Consider the following 14,161-nt stretch of genomic DNA (forward strand, 5'->3'; position numbering starts at 1 on the left):
GCAGCACCGAGGGTTGCGATCCCGTTGCCGGTCCCGGTCCGGTACGGGTGTGACACTGAGGGTTGCGATCCGTTGCCGGACACGAAAAAAAGACAAAAAAAAGAAAAAGAAAAAAAAAAAAAGAAATTTTACAAACTGAACACACCTGCATAACTAGGCTTGCTTCCATTAAAAAAATATTTAATATCTAATACAGTGAATAGTTTGCAAATAAATGGAGGCAATGATAAAGACAGATACAGTATAAGGAAAGGGAAAGGCAGATCAAAGCTCCAGGAAGAGTAGCATGTGATGAGACAGGAGATGTAAACTTAGGGCTCAGCTTGACTCTGCAGTGAAGGAGACTTATTCCGTCACTTGACTGATTGATTTTCAGTTTTTGGAATCAGTTCCCAGGATGCATAACAGCAGGGAACCAGATGTAGATGTCATCAGCTTTGCAAATAAGATTCATTAGGTGGAGGGGGCAGAGTGGAAGGAGAAAAAGAAACTCTTTTTACACTGGGGCAGCAACAGATCCTGTCATGAGTTGGTAGAATATAAAGCACAAGTATCTCATGTTAGGAAAGTCACCAGTAGAACTAACCATTGAAGTTGGGATCTGGGGATGGCGGCTCCAGAGAGCTGAATCCTCATCTGGCACAGCAGGAAATCAACTTGCATTCTTTAGAGGGTGTCTAAAACGGGTAAGTCAAGAAGGAGCGGAGTTGGATGGTATTTGGAAATATGGAGGTAACTACCAAAAGAAATTGTGAGCAGAGAGCTTCAGGCGTTTGCCTTGGGGAATCTGGATTTGGAAGTGGGAAGGGGTAGGGTGGGGGACTCTTGCAGATCTGTACAATTTGATTTTTAACCACGTGCATGAATCATTTTGATTTAAAAAACAACAACAACAACACTAGGCTGGCCAGTTAGCTCAGTGGGTTAGAGTGTGGTGCCGATAACACCAAGGTCCAGGGTTCAGTCCCTGTAGTGGCCGAGTGCAAAAAAAAAAAAAAAAAAAAAAAGCACTTATTGATGTCAACTTGAAGGTGCCACTTAGCAGTTTCAGTATCTTCAAGTCTGGCCCAAGACTGATTTCATTCAGGCCCAGCAGAAGGTAGGACATTTCATCTCTCCTTTGGTTTATGCTGGTTATTTGTTGTATAGTACCAGGTTGTCCAGTATAGTAGGTTGTCCACTGGCCACATGGGACTATTGAGGGGGTGAAATGTGGTCTGTCCAAGTTAAGATATGCTGTGAATTTAAAATACACACCAGGCTTCAAAGACTTAGTATGAAAAAAAAAAAGAATGTAAAATACTGAATAATTAAGAAAAAATTGATGACATGTTGAAATGATAATAATTGGGTAATATATTAAACTACATAAAATATATTATTAAAATTAACTTCACCTGTTTTTTTTTAAAAAGATGACCGGTAAGGGGATCTTAACACTTGACTTGGTGTTGTCAGCACCACGCTCAGCCAGTGAGCGAACCGGCCATCCCTATATGGGATCCGAACCCGGGGCCTTGGTGTTATCAGCACCGCACTCTACCGAGTGAGCCACGGGCCGGCCCTAACTTCACCTGTTTTATTTTTCTTTTTTAAGTGTGGCAACTAAAATTTTAAAACTACATATGTAGTTCACATTATAATTCCATTAGATAGCACTGGTCTAGTACTCTTACTGTTTTTCTGACTTGGCCCTTGCTATTCCAGCAACAGGAAGTTAGATCCAAAATGTGTCCAATTTTCCCAGAAGAATTAGTTCCTGGCCCAAAAGTAATGACCAATTTTCTAAACCTGAAAATTTTTATCACTTTTCCAGGAGATATTTTTCCTTTCTTTTAGTCATTGAAAGTAAAAGAATAGCCTTTTTGTAAAACTATTCACCTTAATCACAGGAAAAGTTCAAAATGGTGTGTGTGTGAATGTTTTTGATTTTTATTCTTTGATATTTATTCTGCTCTTTAAAAAATTGTTTTTAATAATAATCACAAAAAAGAGAAGGGGGAAATATATATTTTTTGACATAATAGAGCTGCCCCTGAACTTTATTAAAATAAAATATAAGGCCAATTTGACCTTAGGATGGGCCTTCTTAACACTTTTTTCATCCTCTCAGCTTTTCTAGCTACTGTTTTTTGAGAATCATCCTTGAACAAAACTTTTATATTTCATTCTGGGGCTGGTGCACTTGACACTTCTTTTTATAAGGAAGTATACTATAATTGTTGAAGATTCCACTTGCACAGTGGAGTCAAGAATTCTCAGTGACATCTTACATTAAACTGAAATTTCTGTCTCAAACATCAAGCAAACATTTTAGGTCTGCAGCTGGTGCATTCTTCTTCTTTTTTTTTCCATGTCTCGGTTCTTTTTTTTCTCTTTCTTATTCTGCCCTTGAATTGATTTGTTCAGCTTAACACCATTAATTTAGCACTTAAAATGCGCTGGCCCCGATGACAGCTGCTAGGCATGGATGTGATCTGATTCCTGCTCTACAGGAGCTCATCAGCTAGATTTTTAACTTCATGGAAACCGAGAAATGGACAAACAAAACCTTCTTGTCCATATTACCCTGATGTTTATATTTGCATATTGCACACTAGGCCAGGCATCCTCTTGGGTTCATTTTTTTTTTCCTTTTTGTCTTTTTTTCATGTCCGGCAACGGATCGCAACCCTCAGTGTCGCGCCCGTACCGGACCGGGACCAGCCACGGGATCGCAACCCTCGGTGTTGCGCCCGCACCTCGCTCAGCCAGTGAGCGGCCAGTCTGTATGTGGGATCCGAACCCTCGACGGGAGCGCCACCGCACTCCCAAGCGGCGCACTGTAGCAGTGCGCCACCGGGCCGGCCCAAGTTCATTTTTTTTTTTAAAGATGACCAATAGGGAGATCTTAACCCTTGACTTAGTGTTGTCAGCACCACGCTCAGCCAGTGAGCGAACTGGCCATGGCTATATATCAGCCATTGAGCGCACCGGCCATCCCTATATGGGATCCGAACCCGTGGCCTTGGTGTTATCAGCACCACACTCTCCCGAGTAAGCCATGGGCCGGCCCTCTCTTGGGTTCATTTTTAATTTGTGTTCAACAGTCATGTCCATGCAGCATTCAAGCTTTTGAAGAAGACTGCCAAAGCTGAGTTTTTTTTTTTTTTTTTTTTTTAAAAGATGACCGGTAAGGGGATCTTAACCCTTGACTTGGTGTTGTCAGCACCACGCTCAGCCAGTGAGCGAACTGCCCATCCCTACATGGGATCCGAACCCGTGGCCTTGGTGTTATCAGCACTGCACTCTCCCGAGTGAGCCATGGGCCAGCACCAAAGCTGAGTTTTTGTTTTAAACGTTGTAGTAGCTGTTGACATATTTCCAAAGCCTTTTTGCAGGTGAGGCTTCTACTTCTCAGACCAGTGGAGCTGCCAGGCTTTATTCAAATAAGTGTAAATCATTTAAGCATGAATCTGAAATCATTAACTCCTGGCTTAAAGGAATAAAACTTTCTTTTCTTTCCCTGCCCCCAAAGAAGACTCCTTTCTTTATAGGCAAAACCAAATTTGCGTATCTTGTCAATTTGCTGCTGCTTCAATTTCATCTTTGGATAGACCTTAAAATATTGTTATGGGTGGCATTTTCTCTGTTGTGTGGGGGAAACAGTTAAGTTAGGACTATTCCAGTAATAATATTGAAAGTTTCTGAAGACAATGGTAATAATGATGATCCCCAGGCAGGTGATGGAAACTTCTGAAGTGGCAGAGAGCATGCAATACCACTATGGGCCATGTGAGGGCAGAAGTGGATAATGTATAATTTTTTGGCCTCCTTTTCGCATTCAGGGTTGACTCTCTGGGTGCCCACATCAAAATCAGATGTCCCCATATGGTTTAAGTGTAGACTTTTTTTTTCATTAGGTTCTGGTCTACTGTAGCTAGTGATCACTTATACCCCCCACCCCCACCAAGTTCCTGATTGCATGTGATATGTTTTTTGCTTCTCAGAGCTTCACAAAGAACTTTGTCCTTCTCTTACAGAAAGATCAGCTATTTCTATCTGTTCCATTTCAGGAAGCTTGAATTTTCATTGTGTTTTGTTATCTGAATTAAAAGAAGTAAAGAGTAATTTCTTCCACGGCAAGGTGGTCCTGAGACTTCTTAGTTTGGTTCCATTGTAATTGTGGTAGCAGATACTAGAACAGTGTTACATATTTCTTATATTGAATTTTGAGATCTTTTGTCCTGTCCTGACCACCCTCAGTGCTGCATACAGGGCGCTGGGCTTATACCCTCATGGGGCTTACAATCTAGGGGTGTAGAGAGACAGGAACCAAGGGCACAGACGAAATAGTAGCAACCTGTGCTGCGTTACTCGGAAGGGCACAGACAGGATGCAGATTGCTTTAGGGTGGTCAGGGTTAGCCTTTCTGAGGAGGACAGATCTCTTCCCAGGCTGAAGGGTAAGTGAAGAAAGAGGATTTAAGGGGCAGGCAGGAAGAGCGTGGCTCATCTGAAGACCTGAGAAGCCAGTGAGACTGGAGCCCAGAGAGCAGGCAGGAGGGCTCACGATGAGATTAGAGACTCATCAAGAGCCAGATCATGTAGAAGTCTGATTTTGTTGGCTGCATAAAGGAGTTTAGCTTTTATTTTTAGTGAAGCAGTAAGTCACTGAAGGGCACAAGCATGGAGAGACCTACTCTGAATTTTTGCAAGATCACTCTGCTGGTGTGACACAAATGGCTTGACTGTTGGCTGAGAGAGGGCAGAAGCTGGAGACCATTTAGATTGGGAGTCTGTGAATCTTTTCTTTAAAGGATCAGAGAGTAAATATGTTTAGCTTTGTGGGTCAGAGTGTCTCTGTCACAACACTCAACTGCTGTTGTAGTGCAGAAGCAGCACAGACAGTATGTAAACAAATGGACATAGCTGTGTGCCAATAAAACTTTATTTATAAAAACAGGCACCAGGCAATAGTTTACTACTCCTGATTTAGATTATTACAGTTATCCCAGCAAAAGTTGATGTTGGCTTGGGTGTCTAGAGTGGTGACAGTGCAAATAGAGAGCAGTGGAGAGATTTGCAAGAGGTTTTGGAGGCACTGGACTGGGTTGGGTGAAGAAAAGGGCGGTGATCGAGGATGATTTCCAGACTTCTAGATTGAGCAAGTTAGTGGGAAGAGATGCTATTTGCTGAGAAGAGGGAGCACAGAGAGAAACAGGCCCCGGGGTGGGGGAGAGTTCAGATTGGGACATGTTAAGTTTGAGTAATTGTTGAGCCATCCCTGTACTGGCCAGTTGCAAAAAAAAAAAGAAAAAGAAAAAAAAAATCAAGATGTCAGGGACAAGTTAGCTCCAAAGCTCAGTGGCACTGGGAAGTGAGGACAGGCTTAGAAGTAGATCGTGGATCCATCCAGGTGGCTGAAGCCAGAGAAGGTGGTGCATTCTGGAATTGGGCCCTCCATGATGCCTTCCTCCCCAACATCCAGGTCATTCCACTTAGAGCTTAACTTTTACTCTTGGTTATTGTTCTTTAGCTTTGTCTTGTTTCCCTTGTTAAAGTCTGAGCTTCTTAGGAGCGCGTGGTCTTAAATTCTTCTCAGCACTTCGCTTACAGTGTTGAGCATATAGTAGATGCTCAAATGCTAGAGAATTCATTTTAAAATTAATGTGATAGTCTTTAATCATTTAAGTATAGTGAGGATGAATAGGTTAAGGTGAATTTTATCCTACTCTAAAGTTAAATGCTTACGTAACTTTATTGGGAGCACATTGTAAGTTGAGTCGCCATTTACCAAGGGATTACACTGTCAGGAATGTTCATGGGGCTTTTGGTACTATTTGTTTCAGAAAGCCAGCATGTTTTTTTTTTTTTTTTTTTTTAAAGATGACCGGTAAGGGTATCTTAACCCTTGACTTGGTGTTGTCAGCACCACGCTCACCCAGTGAGCAACCAGCCATCCCTACATGGGATCCGAACCCGTGGCCTTGGTGTTAGCAGCACCACACTCTCCTGAGTGAGCCACAGGCCGGCCCCGTGAAAGCCAGCATGGGTTTTTTTTTTTTTTTTCCTTTTTGTCTTTTTTTACTGACCGGTAACGGGATCGCAACCCTCGGTGTTGCGCCTGCACCGTGCTCAGCCAGTGAGCGGGAACCGGTCTCCACATGGGATCCGAACCCTCAGCGGGAGCGCCACCGTGCTCCCAAGCGGCACACTCTCCAGTGCGCCACCGGGCCGGCCCAGCCAGCATGTTTTAATAATAGTGATTTAATTTTTGTCCTGTAGTCCCAGCATTGCAAGGAGACTACTCAATTGCATGCAGGCATGTGTGTGCGTGCACGTGTGTGAGTGTGCATGTATACATGGAGAGAGAGGGAGAATGTGGTCACTGTTTCATTCCAGCAGAACCAGATTGCTCTCACCTTTGTCATATTGTCACTGGATTTAAGTTCTACTTTCTGACTGGGACCACTGGTAGAAACTAGCTTATCTTGCTCCTTTGTGGTCTATATTCTGGATCTTTCCATCTGCTTCTGAATTAATTCCCTTTTCTTCTCTTAAAGCCCTCCTTGACCTTGCACCCTTCTCCCTTCTTGACGCTTGGCTTTATTTGCTTGGCTGATGACCTGGCTACGGTATACTCCATCCCTCTCTCCTTGTTTTACTTTCTTTCTTTCTTTTTTATTTTTATTTTGTCAATATACAATGTAGTTAGTTATTGTGTCCCGTCACCAAAACCTCCCTCCCTCCTCCCTCTCCCCCCTCCCACCCAGATGTGTCCCCTCCATTTTCTCGTTGTAAGAGCTTCAAAAAAAAAAAAAAAAAGTTGAGGTTGTTAACAACCTCAACTTGTTTTACTTTCTAGTCTCTGTTTCCTCTTCTCTTTACTTCGTCTCCCTCTTTAAGGTATAGTAATTTTCTGTTTAATTTTTAACAGCTCTATTGAGGTTTAATTTATAGATCTTAAATTTCACCTGTTTTAAATGTACAGTTCATTTTAGAAAACTAGAGGTGGAGAAGGGGAGGGGAGGGTAGAGGGAGGGGGGCTCACGAGGAATTGGTCAGTGGACACAAAGAATGATTGTATATTGTGATGATGAATAAGCTAACGCTACTGATCTAACCACCACACGTTGTACACAATTATTGAAAATCAACGTTGTACCCCACATGAATGTATAATAAAATAAATAAATAAATGTACAGTTCAATGATTTTGACCATATTTACAAACTTCTGTTCTTGTGCTACCATCAAATGTCAGTTGTTATGCTGAGTTTATTAAGAATTTTTCTATTAGGTTGTGCACCAGGGAAGATGTTTGGTCATTTGCATTTTTTTTTTGGTTTTCCATTCGCAGCTGGGAGGCACCATTGGAGACATCGAAGGAATGCCGTTTGTGGAAGCGTTCAGACAGTTCCAGTTTAAGGCGAAAAGAGAGAATTTCTGTAATATCCATGTTAGCCTTGTGCCACAGGTAAGCTTTTCAGATAAAGTATGTGGGTGGCAACTTTCATAAATTTTCCTGATAGTCTGTGTGTTTCATATTTGAAGCTGGGGGGCCATTAGTCACCCAGAAGAGCTAGACGACTGCTGTACTGACAGGGTCCCATTTCTTTTCAGCCCAGTGCCACCGGAGAACAAAAAACCAAACCCACACAAAACAGTGTTCGTGCCCTGAGGGGGTTAGGCCTGTCCCCGGATCTGGTGAGTTAAGGACAGTGGATAAGTTTATCCCTAAGATCTCTTGGAGTAGGACCTCTATTTCTTAATCTGTAACATCATCTAAGTCCTTTCTAGCTCTCAAATGGTTCTTATGACAATGAGCTTTATGTCCCTCGGGGCCAGGAAAGGCTTATTCCCTTGTCCTCAAGCGTTGCCTCAGTTGGCCATCTGTTCTCCCCTGGGCCCTCCTTTGACAGCTGATCAGCCACATCAACAGCTGGGCAAGTGCAATGTCCTGTCATTTATATGATACCTAGATCCTTTAGAGTGAAGGTGGGACCTTGGGATTTTCCTGTGACCCTGCTAGCTTTTATTTTCAGTCTAAACAGTGATGTGTCCTTATAGCAGGTAATCCGGTTATCTCCAGCACTCTAGATCAGGTGCTGACAAATAAGGGCTTGTTGGTTGGCTGCCTGTTTTTGTAAATAAAGTTTTATTGGCACACAGTCACACCCATTTGTTGACATATTGTCTACATCTGCTTTCACACTGCAGTGGCACAGCTGAGTATCAGGACAGTGACTACATGTCCTGCAGACCTAAAATACTTCCCATCTGGCCCTTTAGAGAAAAAGTTTGTCAACCCCTGATCTAGCTCTTTTCTTATATTTGATGAAGTGACACGTTTGAGCCTTGACTCTGTTCACCAGAGGCGGCTTGACATCTCAAGTTCGTAAGTACATTTGTGCTGAATTTGATTGTACAGATTGAGTATACTTTATCCAAAATGCTCGGGTCAAGAAGTGTTTCAGATTTCAGATTTTTTTGGATTTTGGGATATTTGCAGAATACATACTGGTTGAGTATTCCTAATCCAAAAATCCAAAATCTGAACTGTTCTAATGAGCATTTCCTTTAAGTATCATGTCAGCATTCAAAAAATTTTGGATTTTGGAGCATTTTGGATTTTGGATTTCGGGTTAGGGATGCTCAACCCGTACTTGCTTGTATTAGTGCTCAAATCAATTTCTGGTAATCTAGTGGAATGCCAGGAGTCAACAGGTACATACTTGGTCAAATCTCTTGTAATGAAAAGAAATGAACATTTCTGAAAACAAAAGGCAACATGACCAGCCTGGTCCCTGCTTGCTGACCTGTGCATAACTGGCTTTGACAGATCATCTGCCGAAGTTCAAAGCCCGTCGAGATGGCCGTGAAGGAGAAGATTTCTATGTTTTGTCACGTGGACCCTGAGCAGGTTGGTGCTGTTCTTTAGATTTTCTTCTCTTGCAGGTGCTGCTGTGCATGCCGGCATTTGGCACCTCTTCAATTATCATATTAGTTTCTGTGGCATTTGTGCAAGTGTTGGGGGACTCCTAGTCAACCATGGCTCCCTAGCCCTTAAGTGAACAGTCTTGAGGCTTCTGATTCCTTAGACAGGATATATGTTTCTTTGCATGATCACTCCTTAAGTTATAGGCACAAAACCGGGCTGGGTTTTTTTTTTTTTTTTAAAGATGACCGGTAAGGGGATCTTAACCCTTGGCTTGGTGTTGTCAGCACCACGCTCAGGCAGCGAGCCAACCGGCCATCCCTATATGGGATCCGAACTCGGGGCCTTGGTGTTATCAGCACCACACTCTCCCGAGTGAGCCACGGGCCGGCCCCGGGCTGGGCTTTTTTGCTCACAGTCAAACCTCCAGAGAGAACCATGTGAAGTTGCCTTATCGTCTCTTTATCCTGTCTTTCCTTCAGGTCACTTACCATGCTCACTCGTTTCTCCTTTGTGCCTGTTACAGCTCACCTCACCCCAAACCACGCCAGTACCTTGCCATTTGCACTATCTCTTCTGATTACATCAGTGGCCTCAGTTCACTTCATTGTGACAGAAACCTTACCATGATTTGGGCTCAAGTCCTCATTCCAGAGGACTTTCCACCTGGGTATTCTGGCAGTTAACTTTTCTTTTTTCTTTCCTTCTCTTATGTCTGCCTGTCATTCCCAGTAAGTCTCAGGTACAAGGGACTGGGGTTGGTGATAGTTTAAAAAGAGTGATATGAATGGGGCTCAGGAAGAGTGAGGTTTGGCACTTTTTCTTCAGATTAGCTCTGGATTCTCTAAAGTCTAAAAACCACCTAATGGGATTTCTGTATCTTGGGAGGGGAGGGAGTCTGATGAAGAGCCCCCTCCCTGCCTGATGTTTCAGAGTCAGTGCTCAAGTTTGAACTACCTTGAAGAATGTGACGGCGGATTGAAGGAACTCTTACATATTTGCATTTTGTTTTGCTATTTTGTTTTTGTTCGGTTGTTTTGTGTACCCTTCCTGTTGGTAAATAGTACTCAGTGTGTGTGTTAAGTAAATATAACTTGGTTTCCAAAATAGAAGGAGGATAAAGTTTTTTGAGTTGGATTGTTGAGGGCTCTCAGACAAGAAGATATACTACAAACTTCAGACCATATAGAGTCTATAGTCATTTCTCATCCTCTTGATTTTTCTGATATGAGTTAATTCTCCCACTTCTTAGTTCCAGCCTTTTCATGAGTCCTGGTGAATTTGCATTTAAATCTCTTCTCATCTGGATCTGGAGGGACCGCAGAGGATCAGAGGTGTCTCTGTGGATGTGGCCCATTATCATGATATTTGAAAAAATCTCTCTCTGGCCTGGAGGTTAAATGAGTAAATAACTCCACTTTCCACCCCTTCCAGTTGTGGGGGTTGTGGCTGTCCAGAGATTTAGTTTTAATTAGTAATTGGGACAGAGCCTCTTATCAGAGATATCTCAGAACTTTGAATTGCGTCAGTGAATGCACAGTGAGGCGCTATAGTCTGGGTATCAAGTTGCTGATTTCAAACAGCTTAAGAACCCTTGGAAGGATTGAACACAGAGTTGGTGGAACATTTCTTGGCATTTATTTAGGATGTGGCAGATCCTAAATCTTTGCAAATAGCCCCTTGGATGCACTTGAGAAGGCGTCGAAAGCCCATTAGGGTATGTGTGAAAAACAACCACTGCCAGGCACCACCTGGTATTTAAAGGTGCCTCTCTCCTCTAACAGGTATAATTAATTTTACTGTGGTCAACATGTGCTTGTAAATTTACCCAAATGAAGGGAGCAAGGAGCAAGGTGACAGACAAAAGCAACTACAGCAAAAAAAAAAAAACCAAAAAACAAATGAATGAACAAACCGCATACGCACACGTAGGAGAGAGACATGGTGCATTTATTCGGTGCCACTGCTTTAACCCAGACTTAGAAGATGGTGCCTTCGGCAATGTGTCCTGGATATTGACATACAAAGCATCTGTGTTCACACCAGATCTGACACCATCAGGAGGTCCTGCAATTCAATTCTGACACTAACTACCCAGAGTGAGTGTCAGACTCCACGGGTTTAAGGGCTCAATCCCTTGCAAGACTGCTCCCCACTTCAGACATCTGCCACAAATTTCCATTGTCCCCAAGCTACCCATGCTTCTGCCAACTGACTACAAATTTGGGGCTTGGGTTTTGTAGTTCACTAGAATGACTCACACAACTCAGGAAAATGCTTGTATTACAGTTACTGTTTTCTTATAAAGGTAAGAAGTGAACAACCAGCTGAAGAGATACAGAGGGCAAGGTCCAGGAGGTCCCAAGCATAGGAGCTTTTGTTCTTGTTGAGTCAGAGTGTGCCACCTCCTGGTACATCAATATATTCACCAATGGGAAACTCCCCTGAGTCTCAGTCTGCAGAGTTTTTATTGGGGTTTCATTATGTAGGCATGATTGATTGAATCATTGGCCATGTGTCTGAACTCAGTCTTCAGCTCCCCTTCCTTCCCCAGAGGTCAGGTTGGTGGCTGAAAGTTCTAGCTCTCTAATCACTTGGTTGGTCTTTTTGGAGTCATCTCCTGTGCATAGCAAAGACTCTTATCACTCAGGAAATTCTGAGGGTTTTTGAAGCTCTGTGCCAGGAACTAGGGACAAGGACCAGACACATACAGGTATATTTTTTAATATACTACAGCATCCATGGTCCCAAGAGTAGAATAATGAACTCATAGTTTTATAATTCAATCAAACTAATCTTGTATTAATTCTGACTCTTGCTGTGGTTTCTTGGTTTTCTTATATCAGCATAAATAAACTGCCAATTTCTGAGTTTTGTCTCATTCTTGTTGCATATTTGAGTCGATCCATCTAAGTATGGTGTTTTGTCATCATCGATCAGGTTATATGTATCCATGATGTTTCTTCCACATACCGAGTGCCAGTGCTTTTGGAGGAACAAGGCATTATTAAATATTTTAAAGAGAGACTGGACCTGCCCATTGGAGATTCTACAAGCAATTTGCTCTCCAGGTGGAGAAATATGGCTAACAGGTATGTGAAAGGAATTACTTATTTAGTCTTTAATAATTCTTGGGCTTAGGGGTAGGATGAAGACCTACTTTAAAGGGTGAGTATATTGTATTTGGCATTATGTATGAGTGTGTTTTGGTGTGGATATATCTAAAGCTGTAGCAGATTTTATGATGTTTGACTGTATTCTTTGAAGATTTATGGAGCCTTTGGTTATTTTATTTATTTATTTGTTTTTTGTCCTTTTTGAGACTGGCCGCACCGCGCTCAGCCAGTGAGCGCTGTGAGCGCACTGGTCATCCCTATATAGGATCCGAACCCGCGGCGGGAGCGCTGCTGCACTCTCCCGAGTGCGCCATGGGCTCGGCCCTGGAGCCTTTGGTTTTGCTGGACTTAAACCAAAGTGAATTGAAGGAATTTGGATTCTGGAAGGAATTTTGTTTTAATTCCAGAAGGATTTTGATTCATTTCTTAGTGTAGTTCTTAGTTTCTGGATATTTTGAATAGTTTTAAATGTTGCAGATGTTTTGTTTTGTTTTGTTTGTTTTTAAGACTTGGCTAACATTTCCTAAAGAAAGTCCTTTTGAATGAGAAATTTAGGCTGTGCCATTATTGTTCCATCCTGCAGTTAGCAACTATTGAGCATCATTGTTAAAACCGTTGTAAAATCCTGATCAGTTTTAGCTTTAAGCTAACCATATTAATTCAAGCAGTTTGTCTAATTTCAAGTCATAAGGAAATTAAATCCCCGTCACCTGTTCTCTTTTACTAAACATGGTTGTGACTCCACATGGTTGTGAGTCCACAGTCAATAGGCGGCCTGGCTTCTCGTGCAGCTTAGGTCAGAGGCAGTAGGTGCAGCAGTTACATATGTAGGTTGTGGATTCAGACCTCAGCTCTCCCCTCTTACTAGCTGTGTGATTTTGGGCAGATTACTTAACCTCTCTGGGCTTTTTCTCCCATCCATATATATAACAGGGGGATACCAGCACCCACCTAGTGGCAATTATAAGACTTAACATTGAGTTGGGCACTAAATATTGGTTGCTGGTATTGGTAACAATAATTAAAATGATTTGATGGTGACAAAATCATTCGCCTTGACAGATGACTAATCAGATTGAAGTTCTCTTGCCCTTTCACTTAAAATTTAAGAAAATGCTTTAGACTTTCTGGGGCAAGTAGAACAGGAATAAAGTGCAGTTTCTAAACTTAGGTACTCTGACGAAGGATGATACAATTAAGCCTCTGTCCCCCAGAATACTTAAAGAATCAGTCATTCTGTAGAAATTTTTTGAGTAGCTCGGGCTGATCCTCTAAGAGCACTAGAAGTTTTAATATTTTAATTCCCTCTCTTTTTTTGATGGCTCGCTGGTACTGGGAGCAGAACCTGTGACCTTGGTGTTATAAGGCTGTGCTCTGACCAACTGAGCTAACTGGCCAGCCAATATTTTAATTATTTTTATTGGAAATAGCTCTAAATTATATTCTATGCTTCTATGCTTTTTAAGGCCAAATGTTTGGTCTTTGTATTAGCTTCCTGTGGCTACCATAACAAATTACCACAAACTGGGTGGCTTAAAACAGAAATTTATTCTCTGACAGTCCTAGATGTCAGAAGTCCAAAATCAAGTCTTCCCCAGGGTGGGTTCCTTGTGGAGGCTATGAAGGACAATCCATCCCATGCCTGTCCCCTAGCTTCTGGTGACTGCCGGCAATCCTTGGTGTTCCTTGGCTTGTGACCGCACCACTCCCATGTCTGCCTCTGTCTTCACGTACCATCTTCCTGGTGTCTTCTCCCCTTCTCTTCTTTTATAAGGGTGACTGTCATCAGATTTAGGGCCTGCCCTAACCCAGAATGATCTCATCTGGACATCCTTAATTGCATGAGCAAAGGCCCCTTTTCCAAACCAGGTCACATTCACAGCTTCTGGGAGTGATTTTTTATTTTATTTTATTTATTTATTATTATTATTTTTTTTGTGTGTGTGTGTGTGTTTGTGTGTTTTGTCTTTTTTCCGTGTCCGGCAACGGATCGCAACCCTCAGTGTTGCCCCCGTACCGGACCGGGGACTGGCAACGGGATTGCAAGCCTCGGTGTTGCTCCCGCGCCTCGCTCAGCCAGTGAGCGGGAACCGGTCTGTATGTGGGATCCGAACCCTCGGGCGGGA

At 42.6% G+C, this 14,161-nt stretch overlaps 1 protein-coding gene across 1 annotated transcript in view; it reads left to right on the forward strand.

Moving 5' to 3' along the window:
- The window catches only part of CTPS2 (CTP synthase 2), a 105,091-nt gene that overhangs the window by 17,730 nt on the left and 73,200 nt on the right, over positions 1-14,161 (forward strand). Inside the window, exons 5-8 of the mRNA XM_008568448.1 lie at positions 7,342-7,458; positions 7,605-7,688; positions 8,824-8,904; positions 11,860-12,011. Coding sequence (XP_008566670.1) covers positions 7,342-7,458; positions 7,605-7,688; positions 8,824-8,904; positions 11,860-12,011 — 434 coding nt within the window. The remainder of the gene's footprint in view (positions 1-7,341; positions 7,459-7,604; positions 7,689-8,823; positions 8,905-11,859; positions 12,012-14,161) is intronic.

This window comes from Galeopterus variegatus, unplaced genomic scaffold (assembly GCF_000696425.1).
Source record: "Galeopterus variegatus unplaced genomic scaffold, G_variegatus-3.0.2 Scaffold410, whole genome shotgun sequence".
Lineage (NCBI taxonomy): Eukaryota > Metazoa > Chordata > Mammalia > Dermoptera > Cynocephalidae > Galeopterus > Galeopterus variegatus.